Genomic DNA, 14,289 nt, shown 5'->3' on the forward strand with positions numbered 1-14,289 from the left:
TTTTTTTTTTTTTTTTTTTTTTTTTTTTTTTTTGCCTGGTTCTCACTGCCTCCTACATCTGCTTTACCAACTTCTTTCCTGTCTCTTTACTAGGACATAGAGTTCCCCCTCTAATGGAAACATCCCACCTGAACCATATGCTCCTCTTGGCTTTTGCCTAGCCCTTAGTGTAAAAAATCCTCTCTGCATAGTCCTGCTCTGAGGCATTGTCAAACTAGTTGCCACTAACCAATCAATTGATAAGGCAGTAAATTCTCTATTTTTGGCTTATCTGGTTTCAAATATGAATATCTGCTCTCCTTTGCATGCTTTAGGGAAGATGCCATCTTGGAGTACCTGAAAATTGCACAGGATCTAGAAATGTACGGCGTGAACTACTTCAGCATTAAGAATAAGAAGGGCTCTGAACTCTGGCTAGGTGTTGATGCTCTCGGACTCAACATTTATGAGCAGAATGACAGGTAACAAAAGGACGTCTCTCAGTTCACTGCCCCCTCTCTTGTGACCCTTCATTCCACAGTGCGGATACAGCTAGCACAGAAACTTCCTTCTCCAAAGCAAAGGAATACTTTTAAGAATCAGGTTTTTGGAACAGATAGCTGTTCCTCACTCATCTATGCAGGAAGGTGGTTCAGTTTGTTGGGATAATGCTATTTGCAAACTCCTCCAAACCACGTCCTCATGTGGCTCTTGGCAACGTCCTTGACCTAAATCTTGTGATTCAGTACTCTGGATCTCTTGCATAAGAACAGCTGTTCACTATCATGGGGTCGATAGGCCAAGAAACTGAAATTAGGCATTGATCAAATCCCATTAAATAAGATTTGCTTAAAGACTAAACCTTCAAATCTTAAGGAAAGTCTACGCTGAAATGCTGCAGCTGTAACACTTAAGTGAAGACCGTGGGAGAACTGCTCCTGTCAGCGTAGTTAATCCACCTCCAAGAGGCAGTAGCTATGTGAACAGGAGAAGCTCTCCTGCTGATACCATGTGGCCTATACCAAGAGTTAGGTTGGTATAACTACATTGCTCAGGTGTGGATTTTTCACAATCGATAAGTCTGTAGTGTAAACCTGGCCTCACTTTCTCTAATGGGGGAGAGGGGTTGAAAAGCTGTCAGCTCCTGCTCTTATATTTTGTTTTTTACATGCCTCTTCACTCTTGTTTCTGGCATTGGCTGGAATTGGGGATTACTGAAATACTCTGAGAGCCACTTTGGGTGAGATTTCCAGCCCAGTGTTGTAGACTAAGAATTTGAGACACCTTGGGGTAACTGCTACTAAAAACTCCTTTCTTCATTATTGCAGGTTAACACCAAAAATTGGATTCCCTTGGAGTGAGATCAGGAATATCTCATTCAATGATAAGAAGTTTGTTATCAAGCCCATTGACAAGAAAGCACCAGTAAGAAACAGTACTCAAACATAAATCTTTAGCGTTTTATACGTAGAGTTGAGCTCTACATCGTTTACACATTTAAATAAAACCAATCTAGTCAATTCCAGTATCTTCTGTTGGTATCATAAGGCATCCACATATTGCCAAAGTAATACCTCAAGCATTGCAGAGCAGGCTTAATAGTAGTAAGTGGGTTGGCAGGGGGAGGAGGTTTATACAATAGCCATTTTGTATAGTTGTCCACTTCTGATTTGGTGACTGGCTGCCTTACATCGAGAGAGAAATCTCAGCAGTAATTTTTTCCTTCTTCTTTGCACTTCAACAAAGAAGAATCTTAAGATTTCTGATAACCCAAACAAATCCCGTTCACTCTGGAAAACCCCAAAGTAGAATGCATTTCTAATCTATGCAATTCAGGAAAAATGAAATCCAGCTGTAGCTCCTTGGCTTCCCCATGTACCTATTTATATCTTCTATTTTCCTTCCCTGGATGAAGCTACTGCTGCTTGGAAACCACCTTGCAGCTGTTGTACCTCATTCACACAAAGAAAAGGGGAAGAAATGTATTTTCAGGCATAAGAGGAAACCTGTGGTGTGGTGTTTGTGTTTTTTTTTTCACGTCGGCCAGACCATTACAATCCTAGTTGAATAGAAACAGTCAGGGTGTGAGACCATGTGGTTCGTCACCTTATATGATCCATAAAACCTAACAACTTGTAGAATGTCTCAGAATGTAGAAACTCTTCCTTAAAACCAGACACTGAGGCTTGATAGAGGAATGCTTTCACTGAGTTTTGAGTATTTCTGCACTGCATGTGTATCCACACAACTGAAAATCCAGTTCCGGTATGCACTAGGCAGAACGTAAGCCCTGAGGATTTTCTGAGGCCAGAGACTTAAACTGCACCATATATCACTGGGAATCCCAGGAAAACTGGCAACTATATAGCCTCCTTGTAATCTCCAAAATGTGCTTGTGGGGATACTCCTGTATGAGTTCTGTCGATCTTCATAATCTAAACCGACTGTTTAGTACTGCTAATTCAAGGCGCCTGATCCATGTCATCAGGCACCTGTCTGTGCTTGGTATAGGTGTTTGAAATCTGTTTTTATTACTGATAATGGGCTCCCTCAGACACTTGACATTTCTTTTATGTGCAAGGCTATTATTGGATACAGAGGTATGTTTGGCGCATGCTCGGGGAGCAATGAGTCTAACGTGGTCTCCCATCTGTCCCAAGGACTTTGTATTCTATGCCCCACGATTACGGATTAACAAGCGAATCCTGGCGCTGTGCATGGGAAACCATGAGCTCTATATGCGCAGACGTAAACCAGACACCATTGAGGTGCAGCAGATGAAGGCACAGGCTCGGGAAGAAAAGCATCAGAAACAGATGGAGAGGTGGGTACTGCAGGGCTCTGAGTAACTAGTGTTTTTGAGTCCACTGTTACACTGTTTCTGCTCCAGTAAACCTAAAGAGATGATGTAGATGGCACTCCTTCTAAATATGACCCTGTGTAGGACTGCCTTGGGCAGCTCAAAGCATTTAAGATTCAGAATCATGATATTGATATGAATAGACCTGAATGATGACTCCAAAGGCTCTATTTCAAATAGGTGACCTAAGCAGGGCTGTCACTTGACCTGTGTCATTTCTACAAATGAAAACCTAACTGACACAGTTCACAAATGTTTGCAGTGGTATTGTCAGGGTCAGTCCCAGGACTGGAAGAAAAGCTCTGTGTGTGTGTGTGTGTGTCTCTCTTTCTTTCCTCCCCCCCCCCCCCCCCGAAGTTGGTCCAATGAAAGACATTACTTCACCCATCTTGTCTCTCTAAAGTTCACTAAGTCAGTTGCTGCTTGCATGCTCATAGGTCTTCTATAATAAAGTACTGATGTCTTTGAATTGTGGTTCAGATTTAACTGCTGTACTGTAACTTTTTCCCAAATCAGAGCTCTGCTGGAGAATGAGAAGAAAAAGAGGGAATTGGCAGAAAAGGAGAAAGAAAAGATTGAGCGTGAGAAGGAAGAGCTGATGGAACGACTCAGACAAATTGAGGAGCAAACCAAGAAAGCTCAACTAGGTATTAGGAAATGTGCATTGGGAGAGACTGGAATAGTCTGGTTCTATAGGGCCTTCATTTAAAAAAATAAATAAATCCACAATTACCTACCCCACCAACCATCTTATTTCCTTGAGCTACATAATCACATGGTGCTCTGGTTCAATTGGTGCTGATGGAAAGCCTTTTTCTGTGGTACCCCAAGGGGGCAGGTACAAGAGACTTCACCAATGACTTTCCTGTCCTTTTCCTGAACTCTTACCACCTTGAATGGTGGTAAATGTGGTGCTGCCAAAGCAAATTGCTGTATATTTATTTGCTTCTTGGTTTAGAACCCCCCACGAGCTTGAGTTGTCTGGTGCTTTTACAGACAAATGGTTCCAACCAATAGTAACCGGATGGTATCTGAAACTAATCTTAAAAAAAAAAAAATGTAATTTGGGGTAGGACAATGCAAAATCAGGCTGTATATGCAGTATATTCCTAACTATCCTGTTCACCAGTATTTACTCCCACTTGTTTACACACCTTCCTGTGGTGGTGGTGAAGGGAAAGTGTATGTCTGTCATGGGGAAGGAAGCTTGCTTTCCTGCACTGATTCTGTGCTCGGAGGATCAGAAAGAGACCATCTTTGCCTCATACTTTTTGTCCTCGCTTCAGAATTGGAAGAACAGACCCGCAGGGCATTGGAGCTAGAGCAGGAAAGGAAACGAGCCCAGGAAGAAGCAGAGAAGCTGGCTAAGGAACGCAGAGAGGCAGAGGAGGCAAAGGAAGCCCTGCTGAAAGCATCCCATGATCAGCAAAAGACCCAGGAGCAGCTGGTAAGCAGCTTTCCTGAAAGCTTAGCAGTGGGGGAATGGTTTTACTGGCGTGCTGGCCTCAAAACTGGGTGAACTATGTAGTCTAGTTGTTGTAGCTGTAGCAGGGGCATAAGCTACTATCTAAAGAAACTTAATTGCCTTTTTCAGAAAAATGCTGGTGTTTTACTGTGGCCTCTATTTGAGCTGCTTTTTGTATGTAGTGACTGATGGAAAATACCTTCCAGTAAAGTCCATATATGTGCTAACTAGTCAAGCTGGGTACGGAGAGAGCAACTTCATGGCCTTGTTGTAGAATTCTTAGAATTAAGGGAAGAAAAGGAGGGAAAGACCAAGCCAAGACCCACAGCTACAAAGTGGGCATAAGGCAACTAGCAATGTATCCATAAGTGGCTTTAGGTATCTTTCCCTTGCATCTCTGGAAATCTGTCTGGCACCAAAAAAAAAAATATCTTTTATCAGTGTGGAAATGGAACTTCCAGGTACTTGGGGCTTTAGGGGCCTAATATCAGAAGGGAATTGGTTTTCTCTCCTACTAAAAATAACCTATTACTTCCACAGGCAGCTGAGATGTCAGAACTCACATCCAAAATCTCACAGCTGGAAATGGCCAGGCAGAAGAAGGAGAGCGAAGCCTTGGAGTGGCAACAGAAGGTATCAGTGGAGCCTAAATACAAAAGTATAGCTTTGGGCTTGGCACAGTATTCCTCTTCTTACTGGGGACTGGTCTGACCCTCTGACCATGTCATGCGATTAATCGTATGACCCAAACCACAAGTCCTTTACCATGCAGAGAGCTCTTTAACAGAAAGGAGGGAAGCCAATGTGTGGTAAAGCTATGTTGCCTCCAGTTATCAATTTACCAATTATTTCCTAGTTCACCTTGCTAGAACCATTTTTTGGTTCAAAAAGTGGTGAGAGCAACTTATGCAGGTAAAATCCAGTAGTTGCATGCAGCTCCAAATTCATTCAGTGTTCCTAAAGTGAATTTATTCAAAAGAATAAGCAGAAAATGTCCACCTTGCAACTTAAAGACCTGGGAATTATCCTGCGGGCAGACTTCCAAAAGATGGGCACATTTTACACCCTTATTTGTGCCTAATTTGTGTGCAGACTGTGTAGTTGCACATGCCTAGGGTTAGTTTTAAGGTATGAGTATCTGAACACTTAAAATGCATACAGGGGTGTGCAGCTGTGCACACATTTGTATAACTCTGCAGTACTTGTACACACATGGCTGCCCAGATTATCTAACTTGCCTTTAGTTACTGCAAATAGGATATAACTCACCTATCAAAACTCTGAGGTTGATGGCCATCTTCTAACTCCATTAGTGTATGATGGTGCCTGGACAGCCTGTGAATTCTCTCACTTGAAAGCGCTTCACCCAAAGGGGTTATGGACATTCTGAAAGACATCTGAACCCAGATGTCCCCTCTTTTGGGTCCCTTGGACTGTAAGGGAAGCCTTTGAAATGGGTCTCTTTCCCGCTAACCCACTGAGGGATGTTGCTCTCCTGCAGGCTCAGACTGTGCAGGAAGACCTAGAGAAGACCAAAGAGGAACTGAAGACTGCCATGAGCACCCCTCACGTCACCGAACCCATGCAGTCTGAGAACGAGCATGATGATGAACAGGATGAGAACGCTGCAGAGGCCAGTGCTGAACTGAAGGCAGATGCCACCATCAAGGACCGCAGCGAGGAGGATCGCACCACTGAGGCAGAGAAGAACGAACGGGTTCAGAAACACTTGAAGGTAATGCCGGGGGTGGGGTCGGGGGTATCTGCTGCTTCTGGGCTGCTGTTTCCTTCTTCCCTGCCATGCTCAGGCAGCTGTAGTGGGGACTAAATGCATCTACTGAGGAGTAGGGTGCCACAATCTCATCAATTCAATACATAGCAAGATGTACGGAGAGTAGGGGAGAAGCTTGCCCCTCCCCCGCCCACTCCCATCCAATAACCATTCAAACCTCTTGCTAGTGAAGAGTACTCATGTATTGCCAAGAAAAGCATCTGTCCAATGTATTCTGCCTACTTGAATCCTGCTGGCCATCTGACAGCTGTTCGGCGCTGTCTGGAACAGGATGAAGGACTTGGTCCAGTTCCTGTCAAGCAGGTGTCCATGCCAGTCTGCTGCCCTGTTGGCTGACTCCACTGGATTGCATTGTTCAACCCCAGTAGTGGTCTCTCAAAGGCAGGTTTGAAGCGCCTTGTTGAGAGCAGCATGGGGAAAGCCTGTCCTGCTATCTGTGCTGTACCTACACTGAACTTCAGTCTGCTGGGTTGTGTCTGTTCACCAGCGCTAAACAAACAAGTGGTGCTCTGTGTCCAGTTGTGACTCACTCACTGGCTGTCTAGGCTTCTTCACCTGCAGACCAGGGCAGAAATATTACTGCATTGTCCTGTGGCGATGCTAGAAAGGTGGCTGGAATCTGCAGTGCCTTGCTAATGGCAAGGGGTTTGCCATTTTGTTCACTAATTATTTAAATATCTTTAATCTTGCCATTGTCTTCCCTCTCCAACCCCTACCCCGCCATGGGAAAAATCCCTTGCTAGAGAGCCCCAGGGGGCACATATATATTTTTGGAGTTTTCACCTTTCACCTGTGTTTTCACCTTTTCCTATGTAACGTTAGGCCTAACTTTAGTCCAGACTTCCTCAGACATTAGAAAAAACCTAGACTTGTGAGCAAAGGGTGTGATGTCATCACACTTCCTACACTGTAAATATTGGGGGTGAGAAAATACCAGATTAGGTAGGCACAGGATTTTCCATCTCAAAGGATAGCAATCTTTTGGGACTAAGGCCCACTTTACCTCTTGCTGATCCTACAGCTCAGCGCTGCTGCTGCATAGGCTGGCTTGTAACCCTACTTCTGTCTTTCTCCCATCTATAGGCTCTTACCTCAGAGCTGGCAAATGCTCGGGATGAAACCAAGAAGACAGCCAATGACATGATCCACGCTGAGAACATGCGGCAGGGCCGTGACAAGTACAAGACCCTCCGCCAGATCCGGCAGGGCAATACTAAGCAGCGCATTGATGAGTTTGAGTCCATGTAAACTCTCTTGCACCTGCTGTCCCCTCTTTCTCGTCCTCTCCCATCATTCACGTGTAATCGTGCTGCGCTGGAACCACTACAGAAGAGTGACCATGGTCTTTATTTATCGAGTTTCGTGCAGTCTCTGCAGTTCAGCAACGGAGGAACAAACAAAATATCCATGTTGTCTTGGGCGGGGTGGGGACTCCAAATCTGAAATTGTTTTTGCTTAGCTGGGTAAAGTCTCAATTGCACATGGCTTTGTACTGTTCACTGAAACAATTGCATTGCTCTCTGGGTCCACTGGGAGGAGATGCAACCAGATACTTCCACTGAGTTACATATGGTAAAGGTCAGCAGTCTGACACACAAGCCTTACAACAGTACTTCAGTATTAGAATTGAGTAGCTAGGGGCTAGATCTCTGCTTTAATGCAAGGGTTTGATTTTAATTGAGTTGGGGGGTGTCGTGAAAGAAGATTTGAGTGAAAAGGGGTTGGAAGTAAAGTATAAATGTTATTTGTAAAAGACCAAAGCTTTTTCTGCTCTCCAAATTTGAGCAAGCCAAACAGATCATCTGAACTGTCAGTGTTAAAACTTCTTGAGGGATCCATCAGATTTCTTTTTAGTTACCTATTCCTGAGTCCTTTGGAGTGATCTGGGCATTTCCATTAAAATAACTTGTTTTGGAGCAGTAAATTCCCTAGTCAGCGAGGAAAGGGGTTCCTCCTCCACAGTAATTCTTGTTCATTGCCATTTATTGTGCCAATGGCAGACTGTGTTGGAGGGGCTTTAACTTCCACTAGTGACCCCAAACTAGAATTCTAAAGGAATAGGCAAATATGTGAGAGTGGAGGGAGAGACGTAAAAATTTAGTTCTAACCAAATGAAAATGTAGCCACCAAAAATATTACTGTCTGTCTGAGTATGATGCATTTATTCTTCTCCTGCAGATAACGTCCAGAAAAGGCCTTTTTATCGTAAATCATTGGTGCCTTATGACTTTTGTGCACAGATGCATATTGTAGTTTAGGATTTTAATAAGGGGTCTTTAGTTTTTTAATTAGTTTAAACTAGGAAAAAATGACCAGCAGCTGGGGCCCAAAAATAATCAGTGACCTAAGGCTTTTCATTTCACATCTGGTTCATCTGTTACAGATCAGCACCTTCCTCCCTGCCATCTCTTCTGGTTGGGACGAGAAGATGCCTTGCTAGCTGTCTGTCCTAAATGGAATCCTCTTTTCCTATTACCATCTTAATTGTCAAATGATAGCAGCACACTTAATTCCTAACTCAAATCTCTGTCCTCCCCTTGGAATGATATTGTGTCCTTTGTCTGTGGCCCTGAGAACAGAAGTTTCTGCCCCTAGTGATGAGGTGACTCGGTCCTGAGCTAGCTGTTGCTGTTTTACTGTCACTTGTACTGTCCAACAACAAGTCCTGTCATCCAAATGGACTTGTTATGCATTCCTGTCCATGTTATAGAGAGGATTCTGTGTACCACTTGGCAGGAAATAACCATGTATGTTCAGGGTTGACTTGGACATGGCCTTAATTCTTTGTAGAAGAAAATGCTCCAGTTTTAGAAGAGCCCTTTTAAAATTTGAATACAACTAAATGGACTCCTCCTCTCCCCTGCTCTTCCCATCTTAGTTTAGCCTGTTGCTACTTAAATTTGCAGCCTTCAGCCTGGCTGGTGGTGTGTTCTTGCTTGGCATGTTCCAAAATCTATGCAACTTTTTCAGGCCTGTGGGAGCTTCCCACCCCCTTCTCATCCATGTAGTATCACCATTATTGGTGGTAAAAAGAAAATACCTGAAAACTTACACTAGAGCTCCTCAAAACTCAAACTCCTTCTACTAAGGCAAACTAGAAGTGGCACAGTGGAATGTTAGTGGTGTGGAGAGAAGAGTGCAAGAAAGTCAGTGTTAATGCAAACCTGCAGTATTTCTCCTGGAATCCCTTGTGCTGCTTAAAACCACCTCATCTGTATGAGTGCTTTTAGAGAAGCAATATCAGTTTGTTTGCATGGAGATCCATGCAAACACTGACCAAATGGATCTACGGTGGTAGCATAACCTAACGTAGATCCTTCCAAATGTCCAATACATGCATTTTTGAAGCACTTTTGTCCCCAGACACAATGTGCCTTTAGGAGGGGAGGGAGAGGGAAACCTTCCATCAACCAAAAAAACTCACAAAACACCCCAGTGCTTTGAAAGTTACAAATAAGATTGCAGTTAAACTTGTCAGAACTTATTTGCATATTTCTTTACTGAAGAGTTATTGGCACTGAGTCTATTTGAGTCTCATTACTGAGAGAACAAACAACAATTAAACTTCACTTCTGGTGCTTTAAACCTGGTTCTCAGCAGTTCTGCTCTGTGACAACTACTGGCTTTTTTTTTTTTTTTTTTTTTTTTTTTTTTTTTTTTTTTTTTTTTTTTGTTTTTTTTTTTTTTTTTTTTTTTTTTTTTTTTTTTTTTTTTTTTTTTTGGTCAAGTCTTTTATTGCATCTTTAACAGTTTCCTTAATGAGAAGATGCACAGTGCCTGGAGTATGTTTGTTCAAATAATAAACCTCTTTCTGTTGTGATGGGTCACAGAACACTGCTGAACTCCTGTGTTATGTTGACGTGACTTCTGTTGTTTTTGTCACATTCTAATTTCAAATGGTCCAATATGGAAATAGAACAGTTCATGCCAGTGAGTCCACCTAACTCCTTGTGTAGTTGTTTCAGCTGTGCCCTTTCCTACCAGTATTATATTCGTGGTATCTAATGATATTTGATTTCAGTCTTTCTAGCTATGCACAATTAGAAAATATTAGTCATGGGAGGAGGAGCTGTTTATAGTCCCCTCGCCCTTAAAATGTATACTGTATTGTAAAGAGATGATATTTTGCAAGGAAATTAATGTAAGAAGCTTTCAGTATTATGGTGAGATTTCTAGACACACTTTTTTTTATTATTTGTTACAATACATTGCGCTAATTTTTTTCTCTCTCCCCCAGTTTGTTTACTACTTGGATATAGAGTATCCTCTTCAGGGGATTATTCTATGAAGTGTTTGCCTGCCTTTGTTTTTTGTTGCTGTAAATTATGTCTACACATTTTTGACCAAACTTTTTATTTTGGTTATATTAAAACAGCAGTCCCTTGGGACTTGTGAGGTAACTCATGGGCCCATGTGGCTAACCACAAAAAGAAACTTGGTATCAAAACACTTTCGTTTGGAGGAATTTGTTAAAGTCCATGTCTTGTTCTTCCTTCAGTGCCAATAAAGTTTAGAGAAATTAAATCCTTGGTGTAACTGGGTTGCTGCAGTTTCTATTTCAAGCCTTCTCTTTTCTCTCCCCTCCCCCCCCTCCCCTTTCCATGTTCTACCACTGCACCTCCATGCTCCCCTGCAACAGTCTGTTACCATGGAACTCCAACCGCTCAGCATTAACACATTCTGTAGTTCCTTCTTGATGCACACAAATAGAAGCTAGGATGGAACCCACAAAAACTCTTGACTTAAGCTAGGGTTGGAGGCCAGGTCTCCAGAGGTGGAAGTCAAAACAGAGTCACAGGATTGTACTGTCCTTAACACCTGCAGCTGAGAATGACCCAAGATAACTATCAGTTTTTTTTTCTGTTTAAAACTGCTTCCAGTTCAGGGAAGAACCTTACATGGTTGGATTTTGAGTTAAAATTTTCACTAAATCTTGTTTCTGGGGTGGAGACATAGCTGCTGCTTTGCATCAGTAAGCCACAAGAGGGCAGTATAGATTAGCCTGTTCTTGGTTTTTGTAGCTAAATTACTAAATTCCCATGTAGTGGGGATTTGAACTTGGATTTTTTTTTCCCAAGCTACCATTTGCTTGTTTCCTCACTCTCCTCCCAAATTTCAAAAATGTGTATGTATGTTTTGAGATTTTAGGGATGAGAAAATGCTGAAGGAAGGGGGGGTGTTATACATGCTCTCTCTCCTAGCTGAGTGTGGGCAGTTTAGTTTCCATATTGAGAAGAGATTCATAAGGGGAAGACACAATGATCATCTTAGGGATTTGGATGTGACTAGAGGAGAGCTTTCTGCACAACCACATTACCTCTCTGCACCTCAATCTCACCGAGGAGGATAAAGATCCTTATTTTTGACAGTGCTTTGAGATCTACTGGTTATATCATAATCATTATAGAATAACTTACTGTTGCCTATCTGTTGTACTTAATAAGGAACACTGGTGGTCATGATTTTGGGGGTCAGTGACACTTCCTATCCCCTCTGGTGGGTTGCAAGCCTAAGGCATAATTGGATGATAAAGGATCATGATACATGGGGCTGCCACGTAAGGATGGGATTCTTGGCCTACAGTTTGCTCAGTGTGCTGGTTTTCTCGGAGTGCTCCCAATTTATAACTAGATTATTGGAGTCAGCGAAGAAGACAACTGGTTTGAGACTACATTGGTGTCTTGTGTATCTTAACTATTTCTTATTTTAAATCACTGTAAATATGCCTTGTCTACAGTGGTGGAGTCTCAGATGCCTCTTATTGTCCAACCAAACATACCACTATGTTTGCAGGAACAACACTATTGACTTTCTCCTAAACAAGGACCAAATCCTTATCAAACATCTGGATTAAGGCTATATGAACCACAATGGTGTAAGAGGCAACCTTGTATTAAACAGTGTCCAGTGTAGCTGATTAGATATGAGCATCAGCACAAGTGTGGGATTCAAGAATGGATGTGTGTGTGTGTGTGAATGTACTTTAAGACATCAGCTCTGATCCTCCACTTAAGTCACTGCACTTACATGACTGACTCAGTGGAGTTACTCCTGACATACACTGGTGTGAGTCATTAATCATTAATATCTTCACTGGGGACTTGTTTCTAAGGATATGTCTATACTAGCCACCTGATCAGCGGGCAGCAATTGATCCAGCAGGTGTCCATTTATCACATCTAGTCTAGATGCAATAAATCAACCCCCGGGTGCTCTCCTGTCGACTCTGGTACTCCTCCAGGGCGAGAGGCGCAGGTGGAGTGGACAGGGGAGCATCAGTAGTCAACTCACCGCAGTGAAGACGCTGCGGTGAGTAGATCTAAGTACGTTGATGTAGCTGAAGTTGCATAATTTAGATCGATTTTTCCACCCCCTCTTTTCTCTCTCTTCCCCCCCCCCCCCCCCGGTGTAGACCAGGCCTAAGCCTATGGAAGAAGTGAGAGCACTTTCATTGGCCTGGAATGGGAAATTAACCCTAACTAACCACCTTCTGAAAACTCTACCCATTGGGGAAGAAATATACCTGCAAGCAGGTGTGGAAGAGTTAGAGTTAGGCTGCAAAATAGCTTTCATTACAGCACCCTATTTCACATGCTCCTAATGCTCTAAAACAACTAGGGCTCACATTTTCCATGCTTGGTCTCTCGAAAGGTGTCAAGGCTCAACACCCCCACCCCCAATCCATTTCTAAGTCCCAGAAGTGATGGGATCCTTTGTATAACTTAAATTATAACTCATGCTTCTAAAAGTTTCAGCAAAAACTTTAAACTTTCCAGGGGTACAGTCTAATCATAATCCTTAACATTTTATGCAGTGTTTTCCATTGGCATAGCACTGTATGAACATGGAGCAAACACTCTTTGCTCTACTTGAAACGGGAAGGAGGGGTGAATTTCCTTCTCCTTTCCTCTTACTAACTTTCCATTCCTCACTCTACTGCTAACCCCAATAGAAAGAGATAACAAAATGTAACTAGTAAAGTTGCTAGTTCTGCACCATGTTAATTTGCTTGTTTGTTAGATCCTTGTCACCTGCCTTGTTAGATAGTAAATCTCTGAGGGCTTGGATTGTATCTCTGTACAGTGTCTAGCACAATGGGACCACAGTCCTGGTTAAGGCTTCTGGGTGCTACTGTAATACATAATTGTGACCTGAAATGTCAGCATACCCCAAACATATACAAGCTGTGCGATTCAGGCAAGTTATGGCTATCCTGACTGTTTCTGTGCCCTTGTTTTGTGCAGGTGACATTTCAGATTTCCTGCTGGTGTGAAGCAGTAGTGTGATCTGGAGCACAGCTGAAAGTTTCAGAAGCTGGCATTCAAGACAGGGATATTAATCTGTACGGCCCTAGTGCGTCTGCATGGGCATTATGTGCTGGCACTGTTGAAGGGGAAGACTTCTTATGGAGAGGTAGTTAAGTGCCTGTGTTTTGATGTGTGCAGTTTTATTGGACAGCATTTGGTACTTAGCAAGGACTGTACAGGGGCTAGGTTTTAGTATTAACTATTTAAATATCCGCTTTTCTCTGCTGAGCTCTATCCTGCCTATTCTGTGCTCATATGCATGCTCTCGGCCTGTCCCTCTACCCACATGTGGTGAGAGACAGACAGCTGAAGCCTTAGTCCCTCCTCTTCTCCCGTTGCCCCATCTCTCTGCTTACCCTTCCTGGGATTTGTCCCTTTGTTATAACCCCCGTCTGGTGGGATGTGAGAAGAAACAAAATATCTGAAAGATGTTTTTTATCTGGTCCAGTGTAAAGAAGCTCCCACCCCACAGCCTGTTCAGAGAGAGGTGTTTCTCTTCGGCCAGTTGGGTTACAAAGCACAAGGTTCTGATTAATGTGCTGGCAGGGGTGAAAGCACAGACATTTAAGTGATCCAGGGTCAGGCCCCTGGCACAGTCCTCTCCAGGCAGGCATGTTATGTCTATGTCCAATCATCCTCCCAATGTGGTGGGTGGTCTCTACTGAAAGCTAAGAACTAGCTGATAAGGATGGTTATTGTGGGCTGTTTGTCATAGACTTTAAGGTCAGAAGGGACCATCATGATCATGTAGTCTGACCTCCTGCACAATGCAGGCCACAGAATCTCACTTGCCCACTCCTCTAATAAACCCTTAACCTATGTCTGAGCTATTGAAGTCCTCAAATCATGGTTTAAAGACTTCAAGGTGCAGAGAATCCTCCAGCAA

At 43.0% G+C, this 14,289-nt stretch overlaps 1 protein-coding gene across 1 annotated transcript in view; it reads left to right on the forward strand.

Moving 5' to 3' along the window:
- The window catches only part of MSN (moesin), a 70,385-nt gene extending 62,886 nt beyond the window's left edge, over nt 1-7,499 (forward strand). Inside the window, exons 6-13 of the mRNA XM_024197324.3 lie at nt 315-461; nt 1,308-1,404; nt 2,640-2,803; nt 3,356-3,486; nt 4,126-4,286; nt 4,845-4,937; nt 5,806-6,039; nt 7,180-7,499. Of these exons, the coding sequence (XP_024053092.1) occupies nt 315-461; nt 1,308-1,404; nt 2,640-2,803; nt 3,356-3,486; nt 4,126-4,286; nt 4,845-4,937; nt 5,806-6,039; nt 7,180-7,344 (1,192 nt within the window). The 3' untranslated portion in view covers nt 7,345-7,499. The remainder of the gene's footprint in view (nt 1-314; nt 462-1,307; nt 1,405-2,639; nt 2,804-3,355; nt 3,487-4,125; nt 4,287-4,844; nt 4,938-5,805; nt 6,040-7,179) is intronic.
- The last annotated feature ends 6,790 nt before the right edge of the window (nt 7,500-14,289 follow it).

This window comes from Terrapene carolina, unplaced genomic scaffold, assembly GCF_002925995.2.
Source record: "Terrapene carolina triunguis isolate 2854851 unplaced genomic scaffold, T_m_triunguis-2.0 Scaffold131, whole genome shotgun sequence".
Taxonomy (NCBI): Eukaryota; Metazoa; Chordata; order Testudines; family Emydidae; genus Terrapene; species Terrapene triunguis.